The sequence below is a fragment of the Bos grunniens genome, chromosome 29 (assembly GCF_055505025.1).
Source record: "Bos grunniens cultivar Pamir isolate PY7600 chromosome 29, Bosgru_T2T1.0, whole genome shotgun sequence".
Taxonomy (NCBI): Eukaryota; Metazoa; Chordata; class Mammalia; order Artiodactyla; family Bovidae; genus Bos; species Bos grunniens.
In genome coordinates, this window is record NC_141193.1 from 2,631,633 (window position 1) to 2,658,741 (window position 27,109).

The window sequence follows — 27,109 nt, forward strand, 5'->3', positions numbered from 1 at the left end:
GTATTTCAAACAGAAATTTGGAAACTAGCTGCCGCCCTTGGGTGTGAAGGATCCTATCTTCAGGTGAGATCAAGAGAGAAATAGTCTTTTATGAAATCTTACCATGAGGTACCCTTGTGCATGTGTGCCTCACCCTTATGCTTTACTAGTAGGATCTATAAATATACAATCTAGGTTACGAAATTATAATATAACTTGTAACAATTGTACCTTAACTAACTGCCTTAGGAAAATTACTAATCAAACTAGGGTTCTAGTCTTAAGACAGCCTGCTTTTGTTATGATTCCTGTAAAGATCAATGGGTCTTGGTATGATGAAAAAACTCTTGAGCTTTGGAAAAAAGTAGAGGGTGCTTTAATGTGTTATCGCAGGGGAATAGGGTTAATAATTCTGGGATTTGTAGCTTTGGTAACCCTTATTGCCTCCTGGATTACTGCAGCCCTGTCCCTGGCACAATCAATGCAAACTGCAACTTTTGTTGATAATCTGACACAAAATGTATCCGTTACCCTGGGGACTCAAAAAGATACTGACAAAAAGCTAGAGGACCGATTGAATGCCCTTTATGATGTTGTAAAATTTTTAGGCAAAGAGGTTCAAGATATAAAGTTGAGATTACGGGTACAATGTCATGCCGATTTTCGATGGATCTGTGTTACCCCCAAAAAATATAATGATAGTATAACTGCTTGAGATAAGGTAAAAGCTCATTTAAAAGATATTTGACATAATAAAAATATTTCCTCAGATTTACTGCATCTACATCAAGAAATAATGAACATTGAAAATGCACCCAGACCTGATTTGGATGTTGCAAAAAGAGCTGAGTCTTTTGTTAAAAAACTTTTTCGACATGTACCTACCGCCAATAGTATTTGGCACTTGGAAGCAGCCATAGGAGGACTATTCTTAACAATTTTAACTGTTTTATTTCTTGCACCTTAATTAAAAAACTGATTGATGATCTATAGATGATAAAAGATTCCATTTATGGAAGTTGTCTGCAGTTAAAAGAATGTAAGCGTGCGCCTATATAAAAAGAAAGGGGGAGATGCGGGGAGCTGCCCGTGAGAACGGGGTCCTTTATCTAAAGGACACAGCCCTGGGAGCTGCCTCAGTCCTTGAGGGTTTGCTTGCAAATATAGCTCTCTGTCCCGCCACCCCAGAGATTAGGCGACTATTAACTGCAGACACCTGGAGTTCTGTGCAAACTTCTCACGCACAGGGAAATGTTATCTGGTGTAAGAAATAATAACAGGGTGCCATTCCCATGCTAGCAAAATTTCTTGTGACTTTTTGTAAGATGTATAGGTCAACCAAGAAAAATGTTAACTGTCTTGTTTTTCTCTTGCTCTCCTGTAAAAATATAAGATGCTGAATAAAGTTGTGCTCAGACCGCCTCCCTTTGTGGGGACGTGTCTGAGCCTCTCGACCCCGTATTTGCTGTAGTATTCTTTTGCTGTAGTATTCTTTCTCAGCCGCGTTGTGCACATTCTCGGGACCTGATCGAGTTTGCTGGCTGGCTCCGGCACACAAGTTCTTATTGATGGCTGTAAAAAAAAAAAAAAAAAAAAAGAAGAGTTTGTTTACATTCTTGGAAGACAAGAGTACCCAGTGACTCTGCCCTGGGAGAGTACTCCTAGAGGCGTTTCCACCTGCCCCAAGGGCTCGGCGTTGGGCTGCACACCACAGCCCATGACCTGGGAGGCCTTGTGCCAGCTCAGATGATCCTGAAGAAGGGACCAAGCCAAGAGGCCAGGAGGCCGTCTGGCTACAACCTGCCGTGTCTCCTTACATGTCCGTTGCTCATTCATTACTGGAGCCAGTGAGCTTAGGAGAAGGAGCCAAGGAAACTCAGGCAAGTCAGAAGCCTTGCGGATGCAGCATACGTGGGCACATGCCCTGCCCTGCCACCCAGAGATGTGCTGAGGGGCTTGGGATGGGGAGGCCTCCTGCTGTGCGTGCTGGGCCAGGTCAGGTCGTGAGAGCTCGGGCAAGTTTCGTAGCTTCTCTGAGCTTTGGGTGGTCATGTTTTAAATCTGTGTGATGGCATAGTCTCCCAGGGCTGTGAGAATAAGATTATAAAAAGCACCCGGCAGGAAGTATGTGCTCAATAAATCTCAACTCTTGTGGATTCCTGTGCCAGTGAGCACACAGCAACCCAGCCAACGGGGACCTGATAATCTGCAGTTAGATACGAATTGCGATCATGACTCATGTTTTTTCTTAAAACCAAGAATGTAGGGACTTCCCAGGTGATCCAATAGTTGGGGCTTCTTAATGCAGGGGTGCAGGTTCGACATCTGATGGGGAACTAAGAGCCCACATACCGTGTGGCCAAAAAGTCAAACATAAAACAAAGGTAATATTGTAAGAAATTCAAAAGACTTTAGAAACGGTCCACACTAAAAAAAAAAAACTTAAAAAAACCCCCACAAATGTATAATAAAATAAAACCAACATCTACCTTTTCCTGATGAACCTCACAGAAGTTCTATTTGACAAATAAGTGTTGCTCCAATGTCACTGGTGAATGTGAAAAGGTGGATCTTCAGACAAGAAAGCTCCCTAAGCTTCTCCTTTCTCAAACGGTGGCATTCTGCCCACCCTGACCATCCCAGTGTGCCCCACAGACACCAGCTGGGGGTCCCAACTTCTGCATTTTATTTGTCTCAGGCCCCTTGGAGAATCGGAGAAGGGGTCAGGCTGGCTCCCTGAGACGATGCGTAAGGGTGCCCGACTCACGGACTCCACTCCAGTCCTCTCTTGTGTTGTTGGAAGAGGGTGTTTGCTATGACCAGTGCATTCTCTTGGCAAAACTCTATTAGCCTTTGCCCTGCTTCATTCTGTACTCCAAGGCCAAATTTGCCTGTTACCCCAGGTGTTTCTTGACTTCCTACTTTTGCATTCCAGTCCCCTAAAATGAAAAGGACATCTTTTGGGTGTTAGTTCTAGAAGGTCTTGCATGTCTTCACAGAACCGCCCAACTTCAGCTTCGTCAGCGTTTCTGGTCGCGGCACAGACTTGGATTACCACGATATTGAACATTTGCCTTGGAAACGAACAGAGATCATTCTGCTGTTTTTAGATTGTACCCAAGTACTCCATTTCAGACTCTTGTTGACTATGAGGGCTACTCCATTTCTTCTAAGGGATTCTTGCCCACAGTAGTAGATATAATGGTCATCTGAGTTAATCACCCATTCCAGGCCATTTTAGTTCGCTGATTCCTAAAATGTCAATGTTCACTCTTGCCATCTCCTGTGTGACCACTTCCAATCTGCCTTCATCCATGGACCTAACATCCCAGGTTCCTGTGCGATATGGCTCTTTACAGCATCGGACTTTACTTCCACCACCAGGCACATCCACAACTGGGTGTTGTTTTTGCTTTGGCTCTGTCTCTTCACTCTTTCTGGAGTTATTTCTCCACTGATTTCCAGTAGCATATTGGGCACCCTACCAAACTGGGGAGTTCATCTTTCAGTGTCCTATCTTTTTGCCTTTTCATACTATTCATGGGGCTCTCAAGGAAAGAATACTGAAGTGGTTTGCCATTCCCTTCTCCAGTGGACCATGTTTTGTCAGAACTCTCCACCATGACCCATGCGTCTTGGGTGGCCATACACGGCATGGCTCCTAGTTTCATTGAGTTAGACAAGGCTGTGGTCCATGCGATCAGATTGGTTAGTTTTCTGTGCTTGTGGTTTTCAGTCTGTCTGCCCTCTGATGGAGAAGGATAAGAGGCTTATGGAAGCTTCCTGATGGGAGAGACTGACTGAGGGGGAAACTGGGTCTTGTTCTGATGGGCGGGGCCATGCTCTGTAAATCTTTAATCCAATTTTCTGTTGATGGGCGGGGCTGTGTTCCCTCCCTGTTATTTGACCTGAGACCATGGACTGCAGCACGCCAGGCTTCCCTGTCCCTCACCAACTCCCAGGGCTTGCTCACTCATGTCCATCACATCGGTGATCCAATCCAGCCATCTCATCCTCTGTTGTCCCCTTCTCCTCCTGCCTTCAATCTTTCCCAGCATCAGGGTCTTTTCCAATGAGTCAGTTCTTCACATCAGGTGGCCAAAGTTTTAGAGTTTCAGCTTCAGCATCAGTCCTTGCAATGAATATTCAAGGTTGATTTCCTTTAGGATGGACCGATTGGATCTCCTTGCTGTTCAAGGGACGCTAAAGAGTCTTCTCCAGCACCACAGTTCGAAAGCATGAATTCTTCCCAACTCTGTCTTCTTTTTATGGTCCAACTCTCATATCTGTACATAACTACTGGAAAAATCATAGCTTTTACTATACTGACCTTTGTTGGCAAAGTGATGTGTCTGCTTTTTAGCATGCTGTCTAGGTTTGCTTTTCTTCCAAGGAGCAAGCGTCTTTTAATTTCGTGGCTGCTGCCACTGTCCACAGAGATACTAGAGCCCAGGCAAATAAAGTCGGTCACTGTTTCCCTTGTCTCCCCTTCTATTTGCCACAAAGTGAGACCAGATGCCATGATCTTAGTTTTCTGAATGTTGAGTTTTAAGCCAACTCTTTCACTCTCCTCTATCACCGCCCTCAAGAGGCTTTTTAGTTCCTCTTCACTGTCTACCATTAGAGTGGTATCATCTGCATATCTAAGGTTGTTGACATTTGTCCCTGAACTCTTGATTTCAGCCTGTGATTTATCCGGTCCAGCATTCTGCATAACGTTAAACTCTGCACAGAAGTTAAATAAGCAGGGTGAGACTACAGAGCCTTCACATATCTCTTTCCCAGTTTTGAAACAGTTCGTTGCTCCTTGTCTAGTTCTAACTGGTGCTTCTTGCGCTGCATACAGGTTTCTCAGGAGGCAGGTAAGGCGGTCTGGTATTCCCATGCAGGACCATGAGACACTACAATCTGTGTTTGAACACCCACTCCCTGCCCGGGTGTGGGGTGGTTACAGCAGCCCAGGAGACTGAGGCGGGAACTCGGCAGGAGCCCCCCATACAGGCCTGCCTCAGAGAGCGCTCTGCCGCATGGCGGGGCCCTGGTTCACACTCACCGGACAGTCCAGGCACCTGCTCCTAGCCATCAGTGGAGGTGGATGGCTCTGCCTGGCCCGGTGGTCTCGAGCATTCGGGTCTGCTCTCCTGCTCCCCTGGCACTGCTAGACCTCCGTTGGCCCCCTGCAGCAGCTCAGCACCTCCAGGGCCCGTGGAGACCAGCAGGGCTGAGCTCCCCACCGACTCTAGGCTGATGTCCTCACTGGGGGTTGGTGGGCCCCTCTCAAGGTCGCTGGACTGGCTGATTCCTTGGGACTAAAGGATAAAGAAATTCCTTCTGTTGACAGGAGCCTGCAGGCCAAGCCCTTCTCAAGCCGCTTTAGGGAATAAATGGCAGGTAAGCGAGCGTGTGCAATTTTAGAAAGGAATACTGCCGGAGGTCAGGTTCCTCTGTGCCACCAGCTTCTGGGGGTCCCAGGTCAACCTGTGGGGGGCTGGATGGTGGTCCCCAAAGATACATTCACATCCTCACCCCTAGAACTTGTGAGAGGGCCTATGTAGAAATAGCGTCTGTGAAGCTGAGGTTCCACTGCATAAGACTGGGACCTACATTCCGAGACCAGTGTCCTCACAAGGAGAGACTCAGAGACACAGGCTCACAGCGGGAGAGGCCGAGGGAAGATGGCCGGAAGCAGAGCGATCACCCACCAACCGAGGAGCGCCAGGCACGTCCAGCCGCCACGAGGAGCAGCAGGGAAGAGCCCTCCCCCAGGGCACCCAGGGGACCACCCCGCCAACCCGTGCTTTCAGACTTCTGGCTTCCAGAGCTGTGGGAACGGTCCTGAGGGCCGCACGTTCTAAGTCCCCCTCTATCGGGGTCTGTCTGCAGCCCCAGGCACCCACAGGGCGCCCCCTGCCCCCTTTGCTTCAGCAGAATTCAAGTCATCCAGAACAGATGTCCCCGGGCCCAGACTCCACCGCACAGGCCTGGTGTGGATGCAGGAGGGAAGGCCTGGGGCTGTCCCGCCCACCTGGGATGTCTCCTGGGGCTCCCCTGGACAAATCCCGGGGCAATACTTACAGAGTCTCTTAGATTATCCCGACTTCCTGCAGATCAAAAAGGAGAGAGAAATGAAAACAAATCATATAAACTATTATAGTGACATCTGTGGGCGAGAGGAAGTACTTTAAATTTACAATAAAGAAAGTGTATTTACAGTTACAGCAAAAAAAGAAATTGACTGGAACACCTGTGCAGCTGGGAAAACAGGAGGGGCACTCACTCGGTAAGCCTCCCCAGCACGCAGGGCTGCCTTCCCCAGGACCCCCTTGGCTGGAGAAGCACCAGTTTCTCTCTGCTTCCAGGCCCAGGGCGCCCAGGACACCCTGTGTCCAGCAGCTGACCTGGGATTCTGGCCTCAAGCCTTGCGTGTCAGGAGGCACACAGCACGTGGCTCTGAGCTCACACACGTGAGGCCCCGTTAGAATGTGAACTGATCTGTATTTTATACCAGAGGCTCCTGCTCAGTAACACCGACCCCAGACCCCTTCTCTGAGCTCCTGATGCTCTTGTTGACCTAGCTTCCTCCAGGTCAACACAACTCGGACCAACCTTTTCTTCCAAGGTAGACAACAAAATAATACACAGCAGCAATGACGATGAGCACGATGAGGACGATGATCAGGATGAAAATGATGAAAATGTAAACCTCCACTCTCACACCCAGGTAGGCGCCGCGTGATGACCCCGAGTTTCCTGGAAGGAGGCAAAACAGAGGACATGGTCACAGGGTCAGGCACACTTTCCTCACCCAAGTGACCTGCTATCTCAGGAGTGGGGGCAGCACCGATGCGCTCCAAACCACCACGCACTCCTTCCCTGCCGCTGACGGTTGCCAGGACCTCCCCAGTGGGAGGCAGCCAGGCTCATCCTTCCTGCTCTCACGGAACCCTGGGCTCAGAGGCCGTGGGGTATCTCGCTCTGGTCCCTCAAAGCAGCAGCAGATCTGACCTGCCAGCAGGGCAGCAAGAGGCTCAGGGGAGAGTGGGGGCAGCTGCAGGTACACCCCTGGGCCAGCAGGTGGCAGAGCCTGGAGGAGCCTGGGAGAGCAGATGGCCCGTCTTCCTGGCACCCAGGCTGGGCCGCGCTGGCCCAAAGGGCAGGGCAGGGCCCGCCCTGGGGAGACGCGTGGCATGAGCACTCGGGTGTCTCCTCACCCTGCTGAGCTCCAAGCACCCACAGGAGCTGCGGTCACGCAGACACTGGGTGCAGTGCAGGCCCGTCAGAGCTCGGAATGCTTGGCCGCGATGATGTGGTCTGTCACCAAGGACCGAGCAGGAGGGAGCAAGTCGTCCACGCAGCACCCTCACTCTGCTTAAAGGCTTTTCTTTATTCTCAGAGTAGCCCTTCCTCATTCTGCCTTAGTTCTGCTGTTAAGAGAGCCTTTAAAAGTGTTTGCAGGTTATAGAGGGAACCTACCTCAAGATGATAATGTCACTGCAACAAACTCACAGCAAACATCACACTCACTGTGAAAAGACGAACGATTTCCTCTAAGATCAGGAACAGACAAGGGTACCCACTCTCACCGCTAATATTCAACATCGTCTTAGAAGGCCTCACCACAGCAAACAGAGAAGAAAAAGAAATAAATGGAATCAAACTGGAGAAGAGGTGAAACTGTCCTTGTTTACAGAGGACATGAGACTATACATAGAAAACCCTAAAGATGCTACAGAAAACTAACAGAGCTCATCCATGAATCTGGTGAAGGTGCAGGATACAAAATTAATACACTGAAATCTCTTGCATTCCAACACACCTACAATGAAAGAATGGAAAAAGAAATCAAGGAAACAATCCCATTTACCACCACATTAAAAAGAATACAATACCGAAGAATAAACCTACCTAAGGAGGCAAAAGACCTATACTCTGGAAACTATAATATACTGATGAAAGAAAAAGAAGATGACAAAAACAGATGTAGAGATATCCCATGTTCTTGGACTGGAAGACTGAACATTGTGAACACGACTGTATTCCTCAAAGCAGTCTACAAATTCAATGCAAGCCCTATCAAATTATCAATGGCAGTTTTCACAGAATCAGGACAAGAAATTCTACAATTTGTATGGAAACACAAAAGACTCCAAATTGCCAAAGCAATCTTGAGAAAGAAAAATGGAGCTGGAGGAATAAGGTCCCTGAGTTAGACTACACTACAAAGCGATGGTCATCAAAACAGTACGGTACTCACACAAAAACAGAAACAAAGGCTAATGGAGCAGCACAGAAAGTCCAGAGAAAACCCAGCACCTGTGGTCCCCTGCTGCTGCTGCTAAGTCGCTTCAGTCGTGTCCGACTCTGTGCGACCCCAGAGACGGCAGCCCACCAGGCTCCCCCGTCCCTGGCATTCTCCAGGAAGAACACTGGAGTGGGCTGCCATTTCCTTCTCCAGTGCATGAAAGTGAAAAGTGAAAGTGAAGTTGCTCAGTCGTGTCCGACTCCTAGCGACCCCATGGACTGCAGCCCACCAGGCTCCTCCATCCATGGGATTTTCCAGGCAAGAGTATTGGAGTGAGGTGCCTTTGCCTTTTCCTATGGTCACCTAACCTCTGACAAAAAAGGCAAAAATACACAATGGAGAAAAGACAATCTCTTTAAAAAGTGGTGAAGGGAAAACTGGACAGGTAAACACAAAAGAATGAGCAGAACACTCTAACGCTGTACACAGCAATAAACTCAAAATGGATAAAGACCAAAATGTAAGGCTGAGTGCTATGAAATCCTTATGGGAAACAGAGGCAGAAGAGGCGTTGATAAACCTCAGAGTAAGATCTTTTCTGATCCACCTCCTAGAATAAAAACAAAAACAAATGGGACCCAGTTAAACTTACAAGCTTTTCACAGCAAAGGAAACTATAGGCAAAATGAAAAAACAGCCTTCAGAATGAAAGAAAATATTTGCAAAGAAAGTAACAGACAAGGGATTACTCTCCAAAATACACAAGTAGCTTATGCAGTTTGCACCAAAAAAAACCAAACAAAGCAATCAAAAAATGGGTCGAAGATCTAAATAGACATTTCTCTGTGGAAGACATACAGATGGCTAAAAGGTACACGAAAAGATGCTCGACATCACTACTTAGTAGAGAAATAAAAATCAAAACTACAATCAACTATCATTTCACACCATTCAGAACGGTCATCATCAAAAACTACAAACAATAAATGCAGCAGAGGGCACGGACAAGTGGGAACCGTCTACACTCGTCTTGGGAATGTGTATCCGCGGATGCAGCCACTGTGGAGAAGAGTGTAGAGGTTCCTCAGAAAACTATAAATAGAACTCTATATGATCCAGTAATCCCATTTCTGGGCACATATCCAGAGAAAACTCTTAATTTGAAAAGATGCACGCACCCCAATGCTCATAGCATGACTATTCACAATAGCCTGGACATGAAGGCAACATCAATGTCCATCAACAGGTGAATGCATACAGAAAACGGGGTACATGCTTAAAATGGAGTATTACTCAGCCACTACAAAGAACAAAATAATGCTATTTACAGGAATTTGGATGGACCTACAGACTGTCACACTGAGTGAAGTCAGTCAGACAGAGAAGGAGAAATATTGTATGACATCCCTTACATATGGAATCTAAAAAGAAATGATACAAATGAACCTATTTACAACACAAACAGATTCACAGGATGAACTTACGGTTGCTAGTGGTGGGGGAGGACAGAAGAGAAGGGACAGTTAGGGAGTTTGGGATCAACATGCATATGCTGCTATAATTTAAAATGGATAACCAACAGGTCCTACTGAACAGCACAGAGAAATGTGCTCAGTATTACAAGGCAGCCTGGATGGGAGGGGACTTTGGGAGAGAATCTGTTAGTCCCTCAGTCGTGTCCAACTCTTTGTGACCCCACGGACTGTAGCCCATCAGGCTCCTCTGTCCACAGAATTCTCCAGGCAAGGATACTGGAGTGGGATGCCATTCCTTCTCCACTGGGAGAGAATGGATACATGTGTATGTATAGCTGAGTCCCTCTGCTGTCCACCTGAAATTGTAATGCCAAAACAGGCCCGTCTAGTCAAAGCTGTGGTTTTTCCAGTAGTCATGTCTGGACGTGAGAGCTGGACCATAAACCAAGTCGTGCACTGAAGAACTGATGCTTCTGAACGGTGGTGTTGGAGAAGCCTCCTGAGAGTCCCTTGGGCTGCAAGGAGATTCAACCAGTCCATCCTAAAGGAGATCAGTCCTGAATAGTCACTGGAAGGACTGATGCTGACACTGATGCTCCAAAATTTTGGCCACCTGATGTGAAGAACTGACTCCTTAGAAAATACCCTGATGCTGGAAAAGACTGAAGGCAGCAGGAGAAGGGGAAAACAGAGGATGAGATGGTTGAATGGCATCGCCAACTCAATGGACATGAGTTTGAGCAAGCTCCAGGAGTTGGTGATGGACAGGGAAGCCTGGCGTGATGCAGTCCATGGGGCTGCAAACAGTCAGACACAACTGAGCAAATGAACTGAACTGAACTGAAAACGATAATCGGCTATACTCCAACATGGGTTCCCAGGTGACACAGAGGTAAGGAATCCACCTGCCAAAGTAAGAGATCTGGGTTCGATCCCTCAGTCGGGAAGATCCCAGGGAGAAGGAAATGGCAACCCACTCCGGTATTCTTGCCTGGGAAATCCCATGGACAGAGGAGCTTGGTGGACTGCAGTCCATGGGGTCGCAAAGCATCAGCCATGACTTAGTAACTGAGCACGCACGCATGCATACTCCAATATAAAATGAAAAGTTATAAAAACAAACGAGGAATGGATAACAAAGATGTGCCACATATATACTATGGAATATTACTCAGCCATAACAAGAACAAAATAATGCCATTTACAACAACATGGATGGATAGAGAGATTGTCATACTGAGTGACGTAAGTAAGAAAGAGAAAGACAATTATATGTTATCACCTGTATGTGAAATCTAAAAGATGGTTATAGATGAACTTATCTACAAAACAGAAGCAAAATCAAGCTGCTAGTTACCAGTATCTGTGTGTTTGTGTGTGTGTGTTTGCGGGGGGGGGGGGGGCCAGCGGGCAGTGATAAACTGGGAGATTGGGAATGACACATACACATTACTATATATACAACAGGTGACTAATAAGGACCTACCGTGTAACACAAGGAACTCTACTCAGTGCTCTGTAATGATCTATGTGGGAAAATAATCTACAAAAGAGTGGATACAGGATTTCCCTGGTGGTACACTGGATAAGAACTAAGTCTGCAAACGAATGGGACACAGGTTCAATCCTGGCCCGGGAAGATCCCACACGCCCTGGGATAACTAAGCCCGTGTAGCACAACTTCTGAAGCCCGTGTGCCCTAGAGCCTGTGCTCGGCAAGAAGAGACACGACGGCGATGAGAAGCCCGCACTCCACATCTAGAGAGTAGCCCCGCTCTCTGCAACTAGAGAAAGCCCGCGTGCAGCAAAGACGACGCAGCACAACCAAAAAATTAAATAAATGATCTTTAAAAAAAAGAGTGGATATACGTGTAACCGATTCACTTTGGTGTACCCCTGAAACTAACACAATATGGTAATTCAACTGTACTCCAATAAAAAGTAAAACAAACACTTTTAGGTTATTCAAATCCGAGGGAAATTAAGAAGCTTATTTTAAAATGTAAACGTCTATGCTGAGTCCAAGGACGGCCTGATGACCTTGGAGAAGGAGACAACGGGTACTCCGGCCCCAAGGAGAAGGCCAGCAGGAGGGCGGCACGAACCCTGGAACAGAGAGACGCCCGGGGGCCGCGGTGCTCACGACAACCCAGTAACACTCAGGGCGGGGAACACTGGATCCAAAGAACGATGCGGTGTGGTCCGTGTGTGCAGCGGGAAAAACGCCTCCCTCACACCACACGGACACCACTGCGGTCCTGTAAGTGATAAAGAGGAGCTTCTGGCAGCTCATGAGACAGAACACCCTCTCCAGCTGAGCAAAGCTTCTCACTCAGGACAGGAGGAACACCAACCCTGGCAGAAAACAGCCACAAACCTGACTTGTTAAAATGAAGGACCTTTGTCCACAAGAGGCCCAGATACTCGACACAAAGAGCTTGTGTCCCACGTTTATAAACAATTATCAGTGTTTCTAGATAAGCATCACAAATGAGAAAATAAAAACCCAGACAGCCAATATAAAAATGGGCAAGACTTCAGCAGAGACCTGGATGAACCCAGAGATGGTCACACAAAGTGATGTCAGCGAGACAGACAAACACCCCGTGAAATCACTTATCCAAGGATCTAAACTGTGACACAAATGAGCTGACTTTGGAAACAAAGGCAGACCCACAGACTCAAAAACAAACTTATGGTTACCAAAGAAGTGGTGGTGAGAGAAGGATAAATTAGGAGTTAGAGATGAACAGATACACACCACCGCACACAAAACAGAAAAACAACAAGGTCTCACTGTATAGCACAAGGAACTACATTTAGTATCCTGTGATAATAACCACAATGGAAAGGGATATGAAAAAGAATATGTATGTATTTGTTGTTGTTGTTTAGTCGCTCAGTCGTGTCCAACTCTTCAGACCTGTGGACTGCAGCACGCTAGGCTTCCCTGTCCTTCACCATCTCCTGCAACTTGCTCAAACTCGTGTCCATCGAGTCCGCGATGCCATCCAGCCATCTCGTCCTCTGTCCTCCCCTTATTCTCCTGCCCTCAATCTTTCCCAGCATCAGGGTCTTTTCCAAGGAGTCAGGTCTTCTCATCAGGTGGCCAAAGTATTGGGGCTTCAGCTTCAACATCAGTCCTTCCAATGAATATTCAGGACTGATCTCCTTTAGGATTGACTGGTTTGATCTCCTTGCAGACCAGGGGACTCTCAAGAGTCTTCTCCAACACCACAGTTCAAAAGCATCAATTCTTGGGCTCAGCCTTCTTTACGGTCCAACTTTCACATCCATACATGACTATTAGGAAAACCACAGCTTTGACTATATATGTGTATACATATATTTATGGCGCTTCCCAGGTGGAGCTGAGTGAGCGAAAGTCGCTCAGTTGTGTCCACCTATGGACTATAAAGTCCACGGAATTCTCTAGGCCAGAATACTGGAGTCGGTAGCCTTTCCCTTCTCCAGTGGATCTTCCTGACCCAGGAATGGAACCGAGGTCTCCTGCGTTGCAGGCGGATTCTTTACCAACTGAGCTATGAGGAAGTAGGTGGTAAAGAACCTGCCTGCCAGTGTAGGAGAGATAAGAGACACGGGTTCAATCCCTTGGTTTGGAAGATCCCCTGGAGGAGGGCATGGCAACCGACTCCAATATTCTTGCCTGGGAGAATCCCATGGACAGAGTGGCCTTCAAGCTGCAGTCCATGTGCTCGCAAAGAGTCGGACACAACTGAAGTGACTTAGCATACACACACATGTACATATCTGTGTGTGTGTAACAGAACCACTTTGCACCAATGTAAATCACCAAGACTTCAATTTAAAAAAAGAAAAGGAAAATAGTCTTGCACAGATTTGCACAGATACTCAGTAGTGGAGCATCAATTCTGTTGGGGGTGTGCACCGAACTCACATTCCTAAGTCCCATCTGAGGTCCCGCCAAGCAGGAACGTGGCCAGGTGTTGGGATGTCAGGAAGGACAGGTCTCACAGGGCGGTCAGTCCCTTCCACCTGCTACCTGGTCAGCCTGGTGGGCTCACACTGAGCCCACACAGCCAGAACTCACGGGACAAGGACAGGGAAGCCATAACTTGTCCACAAGGATTCTGTTTACTCAACACAGGAGTCTATGAAGGATGACCCATGGCCCACAGCCCACTTTTACAAATAAAGTTTACTGACACGTAGCCAAGCACCTCTGATCACAGCCTCTGGCTTCTTTCATTACAGCAGCAGAGATGAGTTGTGACAACAGGGACTTTGGGACCCCCAGAGCCTCAATCTTTGGCCTTTATGAATTTAAGAGATGGAATCAGCCCCTTACCTGACTGTGGATTTATGGCACAAATGGTATTGCTTGTGGCATTGCAGGGCTGAAGGACGGCACTGTCTCCTTCACACCTGAGAGAAGAACAAAGAAACTGTGAGCATCCTTTCCCCTCGCTCGGGCCGACCCAAAGAATCTTACTCACCACCCCACCGGTCAGGGGTTAGAAGGACCAACCCAACCTCCTCAGCAGGCCCATGAGGTTTCAGGTCACCAGTGTCTGGCATGTGCCGGGCTATCTGGCCCACACTGAGTCAATGAGAAGAAAACTTAGGAATCTCTGATAGATGGGGGAAGTGCCCCCGTCTCTGTCCCCGATAGAGCTGTGTGTGGCCACGGGGACTGGTCCTGACGTGGCCGTACCTCTACTGGGAGGGAAAGCAGCCTGAGATGCAGCTCGTGGAGAAGGGGACCAGCCAGAGCTGACCGACCCAGACCTGGGGGCAGTCCTTCCTTTGAACTTGGCAGGTTCCTCAGCCAACAGCGCAAGCTGGCCGGGGTTGTATTTAAGAATCTACAAAGGCAGGTGATTTTACAAGTGGCTTTACCACTGTGAGTGTCTTCCTCAAAGTCTGCCCCAAATCTAAGCCCACCGGAAACCACAGAATGCAACCTGATGTGGAAACAGGGTCTCTGCAGATGTAATCCTTTAAGAGGAGGTCACACCGGATCAGGGTGGGCCTCAGTCAGTGAGCAGCGTCCTCACAAGAGGGAAGATGTACGCAGACAGAGAGAAGGCCATGTGAAGATGCTGAGGCAGAGCACACGGGAGAACATCCCTGGAAGGCGGAAGCAGAGACGGAAGGGATGCGTCCACAAGCCGAGGAGCGCCAAGGAGTGCCGGCAAAGCTGAGGAAGCGAGAGATTCCTCCCGAGAGCCTATGGAGGGAGCCTGGCCCTGCTGACACCTCGATTTCCGACTTCCGGTCTCCAGAACTGTGAAAGAATACATTCTTCTTGTTTTTCAAAAGCCTCCCGGTCGAGGTGATTTGTAACATCAGGGGCAGAAAACACGCACTGGCCATCCCACCCGGGCCCGGAGCCTGGGGGGCGCCCCCTGCCTACAGCGCCTCCCCCTGGACGTCCTGCGGCTCCACCCTGCGTCCCGCCCTCCCTGCCTCCGCTCTAGGGCCCTGTCTCCTGCAGCCTCTCTGTCCCTCGTGAGCCCATCACTGCATACATGTTGGGGGCTCTCCACCACTGCTGGGGCCCAGGCCTGCAATACGACCCCGCAGACCACAGCAGGGCTCACAGTCACGCATGAATGAGTGAATGAGAGGAGGAAGAAATGGATGAGCAATGACTCCAGTTCACCCCCACACGGAAACTTCCGGGTGACTCGTCTGCCTTAATCCTCAGGGCTCCTCACTGGGGCTGGTGTTACCATTAGCCCCATTACACAGATGGGAAAACAGAGGCTCCGGCCAGGGGGTGGCTGAGCAAGTGACCCGAAACCAAACAGGTGAATGGAGAAGAGAACCCCCGCCCGGGCCTGTTGGCCGGCTCCCACCGCTAGGTGGCACCTTGTACACCGGAAGCAGCTCTCTCTGCAGTCCACGGAGTCGCAGTAGAACTTGCCCCGCTGGCACTGGCACTCCTGGTCGCTGGTGGCGGAGCAGCGCTTCACCACTTCCTGATCTGCTGGAGGCGGGCCGAGGGTCAGTCACCGGGGCCTGGACTCTGTCCTGCCCCCGGGCCACGTCCAGGCTCAGTCAAAGGCTCAGCACGTGCGCCCACCTCCAGACCTCACCCCTGCCGTCTGGGTGTCTGCAGAGGAGCTGTGGGTGCCCCGGCAATCTGGGCTGGAGGCAGAGGGCCACCTGCTCAGACACACCCCAAATCAACGTGTCCACTCGTTTCCCCAGGAAGGTCACAACAGCCCTACTCGGTGTGGACGGAACACGGTCTCTCCGAGCATCGCTGGAGGGTTCCGCCCTTCCACCTGCGAAGGGCTGGGTCCTGGGGCTGCACCCACACCTCACGTCTATGCAGCTGTTTCCACGGGGCCAACTCTCTGCCCCCACGTGAATGTCACTCCGCCTCACTGTCTCTGCTGAGTCAAAGACGAGGGGCAGCTAGGGTGCTATCTCGTTTTTTCATCTTCCAAGAAGGAAGCTGTTCCAGCAGGCGTCAGGACAGCAAGTTCATGACGACTCCTGCTGGGATGTGTTTACCTTTTTTTTTTCTAATGCATTTGTTTCTGGCCGTGCGGCTCTGCCTGCTGTGTGCACACTCCCTAGTTGTGGCGAGCGGGTGCTACTCTCTGTTGTGGCTTCTCACTCTGGTGACTTCTCTTCCTGCAGGGCACGGGCCCTAGGGTGCGTGGGCACAGTGGTTGTGGCCCACGGGAGTCGCCGCTCGGTGGCATGTGTGATCTTCGAAAAGCAGGGGATGAACCTGCGTGCCCTGCATCAGCAGGTGATTGTTAACCACTGGACCGCCAGGGAAGTCTCTTATTTTTACCTCTTAAAAATAAAACCGTATCAGTTTAAAGTCTATGGCAAGATGAATTGATTTATTACACTGATACACTGAAATTTTCATTGGGAATGCACAAAATCTAAGCACCATTCCAGGAAAAACTGATCCTTACACAACACCAAATGAGTTCCCTGCTGGTCCAGTGGTTAGGAAGCTTTCACTTCCAGGGCCCAAGTTCAACTCCTGGTCGGGAACTAAGATGTTGCAAGCCACACACCACGGCCACAGCACAAGAAAGCAAAACGCTGAGCCTTCTGGTTTCCTATATTGTGGTATTTCTCTCTGTATTTATATTTCATTAAAGGTAGTTTTTTCACATATATATTTATACATGCTTTGCTAGATTTATTCCAAAAATCTTTTTTTTTTGCCAACGCAAGTGGGTATTTTTAAATTACATTTCAAGGGTCGGGGCGGGGAGGCTGAAGAGGAAGGGGATATAAACATACACTTAGCTGATTTACATTTTTGTGCAGCAGAAACCAATGCAACGTTACGAAGCAATTACACTCCAATTAAAGATAAATAAATTGGAAAATTACCTATTTAAACAATGTCATCGATACACAGAGATAGAAGAACTTCTGTGTACCATACTGATACTCAGCAAGTCTGAAACCCTAATGACTTGCAGCTGCTTCTTCAGGCAACACACACCGCATCGTGACCAACAAGCGCTCCCTGACGACGGCTCCCGCCGCGCTCCTCTGGGACCGTTCACTGCCCTTGGGGAGGTTCCCATGGGCCGGGCCAACGGGGCACGTGAGCGGGACTGCCACCACTCACCCTCTCTGCACTGGGCACACGGCGTGCATTGTGTCTGCTCGTTGGGATGAGCTCTGAAAGTTCCAGACTCGCACTGCGAGCAGGCTCCGATGTGGTGGTCCTGGTTTATGGGTCTGCTTACGTAGTAGCCTGCGTGAGACGGGACACGGAGGGCAGGTGGGGACCCCGCCCAGTCTCTGAGGCCTTGGCTGGAGGAGGTCCCGAGTCACCTGGAGACCAGACCCCCCGCACAGTACCCCCAACCCACCCCGGCCTCCTGGGAACAGCTGGACTGATCCCAGGCCACAGGTGTCCGTCCCAGAGACCAGGGACCCACATCACCCCCCAGCTTGTCCCGATGCCCTGCAATGCGTGGGCGCTGGAGCAAGGTCACAAGACTTCACTTTGCTCCCTACACGTGGTTCCTGCAGGAGTGCGTGTGAATGCAGAGACGTGTGCATATGAACGTCTATAGTGTGTGCACAGGTGGGCGGGCTGGGGAGTGTGGGGAGGGTATGGGGCTACGGGTCCAGGTACCAGGTGCTTGGGCTCTGAACCACGGGCCCCTGGAAGGCACGGCATGTGTGCAGGTGTGTGTGGGGGTTGGGGCGGGATGCCCGTGGTGACGGGCCAGCTGCCCCTCACAGAGGGGGCTGGGGAGGGACTTCACTGATCACATGGGCGTGTGTCTGTGTGTCTGGGCGGGGTTCAGGGTGCTGGTGGCTGCCAAGGACAGACTCTCCCCCATCCCAGACAGGCAGGTTCTTCCCGCAGGCTGCCCCCAGCTCAGCTCAACGTGTCCCCGACCTCCCCTCTCCCAAGCAGAAGTCTTCCCTGGAAAGCTCTGGAAATCACCCCAGACTCACCAGCCGGGCAGAATCTGCTACAGGAAAGGTCGCCTGGAACCTCATATCCGCCTGGGTTACAGGAGGTCTGCCCTGCTGCCACAGCCACCTTCAATGAGAGAGGGGACACGGGCATTCCAGATGTCTCCGCTCCTGACGGGAGCAGACACCGACACCCCTGAGCAGGGAGTGTCAGCTCCCCCGGGGTACGGCCTCCCTCGGGAGGGGACGTCGTCGGGCAGGCTCAGGCCGGGGACTTTCCTCGGGCTCCCTGCTGCCCCACTCGCAGTACAGAGCAGGGTTGTGTGGGGAATACGCTCTTTCATCCTCAGATGCGTGTGCATCTGTTGATACCTCCGTGGCTAACGTCTATTCCCTGTGCCTGGTCAGAAGTAGACCTTTTGTGGTCGTGAGCCTTTGGAATTTAGTGAGTCTTTGATTTTCTTCTAGCATACAGTTCATGTTTTCAGCAGGTGCACAAGAGTTTGTCAAGAGAGGACACCGTCTGTGTTGGGAATGGGGATCTGAGCGTCTGTATCTCAATGTGTGCATCATTGTGCCCATGAATGTGCACACGCGCGGACACACCGGAGCCCATCGATCACAAGGTCCCAGTAACTGCAAATCCGCACCGATTTCCTATCCTGCTTGACTTCTGGCTTTGAGGTATACTAAGCTCTCGTACCACGTCTGTGGGCTCTAGACTTCACCGTGTAATTACATCATTCTTTGCTTTCTGTACTTTGAGGTGTTACTGTTTACATACGGTTTCACGTCTGTTTCTCTAGGACAGTTGAGCCTCAATTGTTTGCTGAATTCTGTGTTTTTGAACTTGCCTACATGCTGAAATGTGTTCATTACCCCAATGTCAAGACCCCTGATGCCTTCCTGGACGTGCCCAGAAGGGCAAGAGTCTGTGCTCAACACATCCTGGAAACACAGGTCCAGTTCAGGCGCTGCTGCCTTCCTCTGCCAGCTCTCAGTGTAAACTGTAGAATTTCTGCACCTGGTTTTCATGTCTTTGGTTGGTGATTTTGACGTTTAAAATGGTCCCCTAGGGTCCAACGGTTAAGACTTTGCGTTTCCACTACAGGGGGTGGCGCGTGTACTATCCCTGGCCGAGGAACTAAGATCAAGCATGCCGTGTGGCTTGGCAAAAAGGAAAGAAAAGCAAGGTCTCCTGGCCAGTCTCACCTGGTGTTCTGAAGGACAGAAGGCTGGATGTGTCTACATATGTAGACAAAAGGCATCTTAAACTTTGTATAGGCAGCCTATACAGTGCCACTGGCTGTGAGTTCCCAGTTAGTGAATTAAGTATATATTAAATCAGATGTCTTTAAACAGAGACACACGTAAAGCAAGATTATATATTGACAGGTTGGTGAAAATGTGCTGACAGAGGCTCACAGGGACTGGACCGCGGTTTCCTTTCCGCGTGTGGTCAGTGTGGTTAATTCTGTACTAGAGCGATCCTATCACAGGGGAGGAGTAGAATGCAGGATCCGCGGTTATTTCCTCTGAGGCTTCTCCCTCTGGTCACTGAGTCATGGACGCTTTCTAGCCTGCACGCTCTCCAATCTGACTGTGACAAGGCTGTGAGTGAGAATACCCCTGGCCCATACCTCTGTCTGTCCGCCTGCACTGCAGGAGGCTGTGTTTCTGCTGTAAGACTGTCTCTTAGGTATAGCTCTGAACAACGCCGCATCGCTAGACTTTTCTAATTCATCCTGATAATTCATAAATGAGTTTAGCCTATTTATATGCACTGGCTTCGTACTCTCAGTCAATTTCTACCATCTACTTTTCTGTTCCTGATATCACATTTTCTCTGTGTGATTTCTTTTCTCCCTTTCTTTTCCGACTTCTGCTTCCCTTATGCCCTGTCTTCCCAGATCCATTTTTTTTTTTTTTTTTTGCCCCCAATGGCAAAGACTCTATTTGTATTTTTTTTCTGATTTATTTTTCACCTTAGTAAAAATGAAGCAAAAAGTCACAGAGAAAAAGTATTTGGATAGCTTTTTATCATATATGAAACGAGTTGCCAGTCCAGGTTCGATGCACGATACTGGATGCTTGGGGCTGGTGCACTGGGACGACCCAGAGGGATGGTACGGGGAGGGAGGAGGGAGGAGGGTTCAGGATGTGGAACACACGTATACCTGTGGCGGATTCATGTTGATATATGGCAAAACCAATACAATATTGTAAATTTTAAAAATAATAAAAAATAAATAAAATAAAGAAGAAAATCTACTTTACAAAAAAAGTAAACGATGATTCTTCTCTCAGGCAAGAATCATCAATAAATGCTAACATTCATAAATGAAAGTATGAGAGGAAAGAATAGTTCCATGATTTCAAAGCAACTCCACATAAGATACTTGGTAACAACACAGGGAAGACAGTGACCTCACAGCGAAGAAGCCTGGCGACCACCGCCTGAACTAAGCCGCTAGAGCACAGCACACCACCACCGGGGCAGTATGTTCACTGTAAATGAGAAGCCATGAGATGAACCCCAATTGAGAAACACGCTATTATACGATCGGTCCGTGCCGTTTGACCGTGCTAAGGCTACAGAATAAAGAGCTAGTTCCACAGAGGTTAAATATGAGCTCATTCATCTTTTGAAAAATTCAACTCATGCAACGAGCAACTGAACAGAGGGTGCTTTCGGTAAGGACGCACCACTAAACGAGCCAGCGGAGCCTCTCACCAGCTTGGTCACGCAAATTCTCCTGCTGAGGTAGACTCTGCAGTAATGACCCCGCAACAGCGACAGGTCAAGGGAGTCAGAGACAGGACTTCCTCGGCACTCCCAGGCTAAGAGTTGAGCTGCCAATGCGGGCGAGGGGAGTCTGACCCTAGTAGGGGAACTAATCCCACAGGCTGGGAAAGAAAAGAGAGAGAGAGAGGAATAAACAGCCCAAAGGCAGTTAGGACAGGATGCGAAGAAACGCAATCAAGATGAGGAGTGTGTCAAGACGAAGGTTCTCACAAAAGTGAAATTTTACTTTCTGAAGAAATATACTTCGGACTGCTTCAGAGGATAAACCAATTATTTTGAAATTTTTAAGAGATAAATAATCTATGCCTGTTACTCTCAGGGTGGAGGACAAACAAATGGATGTGAGACTTGGACCATAACGAAGAACTAACGCTGTCACGCTGTGGGGCTGGAGACGACTCTTGAGAGGCCCTTGGACAAAAGAGAGAAACCAGTCAATCCTAAAGGAAATCAACCCTGACCACCCTTTGGAAGGACTGTTGTTGAAGCTGAAGATCCAGTACTTTGGCCACCTGACAGCAAGGGCTGATTCACTGGAAAAGACCCCGATGCTGGGAAAGATGGAGGAGAAGGGGACGACAGAGGATGAGATGGTTGGATGGCATCACTGACTCAGTGGCCATGAGTTTGAGCAAACTCCGGGAGATAGTGAAGGACAGGGGAAGCCTCGTGTGCTGCAGTCTGCGGGGTTGCAAAGACTTGGACACGACTTAGCGCCTGAACAACAAGGACCGAAACTGCTGGAACTGCCAGCGAGGGGGAGCGGACCATTACGTACAGGGGAAGAAATGGATACAGCGGTTTCTTTTCATCTACAGTTCTACCTACAGATTTGTTTAAAAGTTACACAAAATGGGATAAATCCATACAATGGAATACTATGGATGAGCCTTGAAAAACATGAATGACTCTTGAAAATCTCATGCCAAGTAAAAGAAGTCAGTCATAAAGCTCGTGTATTATGTGATTTCATTCGTGTGAACCATTTAGAATCGGGAAACTAGGGACAAAGAGTAGATTAGTGGTTGCTTAGGGCGGAGGGGAGATGGGGAGATGTGGTCAGTCGCTCAGTCGTGCTGGACTCTTTGCGACCCCAAGGACTGTAGCCCGCCAGGCTCCTCTGTCCATGGGATTTACCAGGCAAGGATATTGGAGTGGGTTTCCACTTAGGAACTTGCATAAGACAAATATCTGGAATAGAACAGAGTCCAAAACAAGCCCTCACGTATGTGGTCAAGTGATTTTTGACAAGAGCACCAAGACCATTTCATGGGGAAAGAACAGTCTTTCGAAGAAACGGTATTGAGAAAACTAGACATCTGCGTGCAAAAAAAATGCAGCTAGACCCTTGTTGTTATTGTTCAGTTGCTCAGTCAGGCCCGACTCTCTGTGACCCCATGGACTGCAGCACGCCAGGCTTCCCTGTCCTTCACCATCTCCTGGAGCTTGCTCAAATTCATGTTCATTGAGTCAGTGATGCGACCCCATGGACTATACAGCCCATGGAATTCTCCAGGTCAGAATACTGGAGTGGGTAGTCTTTCCCTTCTCCAGGGGACCTTCCCAACTCAAGAATCAAACCCAGGTCTCCCACCTTGCAGGCAGATTCTTTACCAGCTGAGCCACAAGGGGGAGCACAACCAAAAATAAAATAAAAATTTTAAAAATAAAAGATATCACTATAACAACTGCTGGGAGAAAACCTAGGAGAAAACAGGAGGCTAAACGCACAGTCACCGAGGGACAAAGTGATCAACTGGATTTCATCAAAACAGAAAATTTCTACAAAAGATACGGTTAGGAGAATGACGAGACCAGCCACAAATTTGGACAAAACCTTCTAAAAGGGTCTATCTGATCAAAGATTTATATCCAAAGCACATGAAGAATACTTAAAACTGAAAAATCAGAAGAAAAAAAAAAAACTTAATGAGCAAAAGATTAAAACAGATACTTCACCAAGAAAGATTTATGCCTGGCCAAGAGGCAGAAGAAAAGGCACCGAAGCATCTTCCCTGGGGCCAAAGCACAATGACGTCAGCGTGAGCTTTTAAAACTTAAAACGACTTGGACCGCGTCCAGTGCTGAGGCCGCGGCTGGCAGGCAAGGTGCGGTCAGTTTCCGCTGCCTCACCGCCGCCCGCCCCCACCTCCTCACCCACCGCACCTGCGCGCTCATCTCCGCCGGGCTCCCCTCCCCGCGCCGCCCCCTTCTCCTCCAGCTCCCCCGTTCCCATCTCCGCCGGTCTCCTGCGCGCCGTTCGTCGCCCCACCGCCCCGCGCCCACTCGCCGGCCCCCACCCCGCCCTTTCTCCGCCAGCCCCCGCAGCGCTCCCCGGCAGGCAGAGGGGGTGCAGCAGGCTGGACCCCGCATGGGGCTCAGGATGGGGAAGATTCCCCGCTGGGTACTGGGTTTCCTTTATGAGGAAACTCACGCTTCGTCCAAGTTTTTCCTCTAGGGTCCCCCTGCCGGTGCCAGCCTCACTTGGGCGCGCGCCCCGGCACACCGTCCTCCCCGCATCCCCGGGTCTCCCCACCCCGAGCCCCGCCGCGCAGGCCCCGGGCCCCGCCATTGCCGTCCCACCTCAATCAGGATCCAGCACAAGAACACAGCGCGCATCCCGGGCATTGTGACGCTGCCGAGGCAGTGCGCGACCAATTGAAGGCAGACCTGGGCACCGCCCCCTCCGGCGCGTGACACCGCCGCGCCCAATCGCGAGCGGTTTGAGGAGTTGGTTCTAGAGAACCGTCCGGAGAAGGAAATGGCAACCCACTCCAGTGTTCTTGCCTGGAGAATCCCAGGGACGGGGGAGCCTGGTGGACTTCCATTTCTGGGGTAGCACAGAGTCGGAGACGACTGAGGCGACTTAGCAGCAGCAGCAGCAGCAGCAGCAGCAGCAGCAGCAGCAGCAGCAGCAGCAGCAGCAGAGAACTGCCCTTTCTGCTTCTCGCCAAGCCCAGCGAAAGCGACGCGGGGGTGGGATGAGGGGCGCCCGGGTGGGGTGAGGGTCACGTACATCGGCCCTTCTCTTCCCTGCCCGCGCCACCAATCCCGCTTGCACGCCCCGGGGACCCAGGCCCCAGCCCCCAGCCCCGCCCAGGCGGTCCCCGCGGCGCGCGCGCCCTCGGGCCCAGATGCCCCAGGGGCTCCGGCGAGTGCTCGGAGGCTGCTGCAAACCTCACGTGTCTCCCCTCCCTCCTCGACCCCCCGGATTCTCTGAGCTGCAGGTTAGAGCCACGTGGGTGGGATGCCCTCCAATGGATGAGAGGATTCGAGGGGGTGAGCCCCCTCCTTCCTGCGGAGAGCAGGGTAGAGCCCAGCACATCAACAGGGGGCGTCAGGCCCCTTCACTCCTGCACCTCCTCCAGCGTCCCGCGCCCCACCCCCGCCTAGAATCCCATGCTCTAGGAGGGGCCGGCCAGCTGTTGAGCCTCTGAGCCCTGAACGGACCGGATCGCGTCTGCTAGAAAGTCTTTCTACTAGAAGTTGCTGTCACTTCCCCAAAGGTGACAAGGTGAGGCGACAGTCACAGTGTAAGTTCCTCCTGCTGCTCTGGGGAACCTAGAGGGCAGGGTGTGGCCCTGGCCCCAGGCCCTCCTGAGTTTCCACCCTCCCTGACCAGACCGCCATTCCATCCTCTTCCTGCCCAGCTGCCCTGGGAGGCAGGCCAGCCACTGTCAATGGGCCAGGAAGGGGGTGCTGAGTGGGGTGGGGGGTGCAAAGCACAGCTCTGAACCCCACATCATTCTAGATTTTTCACCACCAGCATCTAGATGCCCAAGAGTTGACCTGATGGACCCAGAGACCAAGTCCAGGTCCTCACCGCTTGGAGGAGCTGCCTGACACAGGAGCGTGTCGTAACCATCTGTCTGGGCACTGGCCACCTGCTCCCCTGGGACTATGCCCACCCAGCTTTCTTGTCATTGTTGATTTAGACGAATTCTCCATTTACCAAAGATATGAAGAGAACTGTGGAGGAGACTCCGAGGCTGCAGGGGGCAGGGGGTGGAGGGGCTGGTGGGTCAGGCTGCACTTGGGTGACCCAGTCTGCCCTGAAAGGTCCAGGGTGCAAGACAGGTGGCCCAGGGCGTCGGGTCCAGAGTAGCCTGTCCCAGTGGCAAGGTGCAGACCACTTCAACCTGGAGAGTACCCCCCCTGCCCCCCGCAGGGAGTGGAGCCATGTAGTGGAGCCATCAGTGCCAGTGCGGACAGTGCTCTCAGCGAGTACTGGGAGTCCCCTGTGACTGGTGCAGGCGGGAGGGCGGGGATGGCAGGAGGGCGGGACGGCAGGGCACACCTGCCCCTTCCTCGGCCCCAGCCCTCCTTCATCCTGTCCCGCGGCCTCTCGCTTGTATCCTTCCTGTCCGTCGGGGCCGGGCTGCAGTCTCCCTGTACTGTGGGGTGTGGTTTTCAGCAGCTGCCCCCACCTGCCCCTTCAGGGGCATCCTGGGCTGTCCCAGCAAAGGCCAGCCCACTCCCCTGGGACCTGGTGGCCAGGAGTACTGGGAACGGTGGCCACAGTGGAACTGAGGGGCTGCCTGGGGGCAGCTGGAGAGGGGGGGAGTGGGTCGTGATTGTGGGGAAGGGATCAGACCAAATGCCCCCTGGAGTGCCCCGTGGGCAGCGGCCCCGTGTCCTGAGCCGGCTCATCGGCTGCTGGACGGGTCCCCGGCCTCCTGCATTGGCTCCCCAGAGGTGGGGCGGGGGACGGCAGACTGCTTCTCTCTGCTTCCTGCAAACTGCACGCCCCTCCACGCCAGACCTCTTCCCTCCATCCTCAAGGCCTCGACCCTTCCCTGGGCCCCTCCAGCCCCAAACAGCTTCTGCTGGCATCGAATCTCTCCCCTGAGACACCCTAACCCTATTGGTTTCCAGAATTTCCCCAAGAAGGCAGCACACACGTGCGTCTGTTTATTTCATGCATGGAGACGTGTCCCCAAACTGGAGGAGGGGCAAGAACACGGGTACAAAACTGGTCAGCTCAGGTGGCACCACCACAGCTTAATTTACGGCCCCGTCGGTGTCTGCATGTGCAGAGCTTCACACACACACACACACACACACACACACACTCACACGGCATTTGACACAGGAACAGAGGCCAGTTGACAGACACTGTTTGCAGCCTGCCTACAATATTGCAATTGCGTTTATTAAAAACGTGTGTGAAGGGAAGATCGTGCATCCGTCTGAATAAAGTGTCCCCCCTCGGGCCCAGGCGGGGATGCCCCCCAGGCACGCCACGCTCACCTGTGCCCGCCCCAGCTTGGCATGTCCCCGCTGAGGGAGATGGGCCGGGCCTGTGAAGTGTATGAACTGGGCCCCACCGTGCGGACAGCACAGGGGGCAGAAGGAAGCCCCATCGCAGCCCAGCCGGCGCCCGGAGCCCACCTGCAGCCCGTCCAGGACAGCGTGGGCGGGGACTCGGGAAGGAGCGCTCTGTGTGTTGGGCCCCCAAGAGGACCTGGGGTGCCGGCTTGCTCCTCAGAGCCTCCCACTCACCCCTGCCGAGGGGCAACACCTGGAGCCCGGGGGCCCTCCTGCCCCTCCACCATCAGCCCCCCTGCAGCTGCCTGGGGAGGGGGTGATGAGGCAAGGCTGCCAGAGGGCGTGGCCCAGGGTGAGAGTGGCATTTGGCTTCAGCATTAAGGCCAGCGTGGGGGGAGGGCCCTGTGGGAAAGGCCAGCGCCTCGCCAGGGGTATCCCATGCGGCAACCCCCCCAGGTCCCTCCTGCTGTCCTGCGGCCGTGGGTCCCTCTGTCCACGGGGGCCGTGCTCACGGAGTCTCTGCCTCCATGGTGCTGGCTTAAAGTGCTAGGTGCCTGGGAGGGATGCTCGGCCTCCCCTGCCCCCTAGTCCTGCAGACAATGCCCACGCCGTCCCCACCAGGCTCTTATTTGAGGATGTAGTTAATGAGCAGCTGACACGCCAGGAACACGCAGAGCAGGAACCAAGAGCGAGGGCTGTGCAGGGGGCCCAGGGCTGGGGCCTGCCTGGTGCGGGCCATGGAGCTCAGCATGGCCGAGAGGTGCCTGGAACGAGAGGGCGTGGCGGTTCAGCCTAGGCCAGCCAAGCAGCACGGTGAGCAGTCTGGCCCTCGGGTGAAAACGGAGCCGGGGGGCTCGCGTAGGGGAGGGCCCCAGGGCACAGTGGCTGCCTGGGGCTCCCTGGGCACACCCTCCAGGACGAGGGGTCAGGGCT

General features: G+C 51.4%; 2 protein-coding genes and 1 long non-coding RNA gene across 8 annotated transcripts in view; 1 reads left to right on the plus strand and 2 right to left on the minus strand.

The window, feature by feature from the left end:
• Positions 1–332: 332 nt before the first annotated feature.
• On the minus strand, positions 333–24,001 carry LOC147341707 (uncharacterized). 2 transcript variants are annotated; one of them, XR_015157628.1, is made up of 10 exons: positions 23,492–24,001; positions 18,142–18,229; positions 17,297–17,425; positions 15,553–15,667; positions 14,643–14,965; positions 14,027–14,103; positions 6,586–6,729; positions 6,055–6,080; positions 5,033–5,288; positions 543–1,551 (listed from the first exon to the last, which is right to left on the minus strand). XR_015157628.1 is itself a non-coding variant. In XM_086383902.1 (9 exons), exons 1-8 carry the CDS (start codon positions 23,924–23,926, stop codon positions 5,055–5,057), a joined length of 1,248 nt encoding a protein of 415 aa, XP_086240028.1. In that variant the 5' UTR covers positions 23,927–24,001; the 3' UTR covers positions 333–1,551; positions 5,033–5,054. The 2 variants fall into 2 exon arrangements, 1 of the variants encoding a protein (XP_086240028.1); XM_086383902.1 differs by lacking the exon at positions 14,643–14,965 and having other exon boundaries at positions 333–1,551.
• LOC147341708 (uncharacterized) lies at positions 23,634–26,083 on the plus strand. The gene is made up of 2 exons (XR_015157629.1): positions 23,634–24,422; positions 24,675–26,083. It is a non-coding gene; the product is annotated as an uncharacterized LOC147341708 (long non-coding RNA).
• OSBPL5 (oxysterol binding protein like 5) overlaps positions 26,027–27,109 on the minus strand; it is a 67,584-nt gene continuing 66,501 nt past the window's right edge. For all 5 annotated transcript variants that reach the window (XR_015157627.1, XM_086383899.1, XM_086383898.1 and 2 more), the window contains one exon: positions 26,027–26,940. Coding sequence is in view for 4 of the 5 variants with exons in the window: in XM_086383899.1 (XP_086240025.1) it covers positions 26,802–26,940 (139 nt within the window). In the remaining variant the exon portion in view is untranslated. The remainder of the gene's footprint in view (positions 26,941–27,109) is intronic.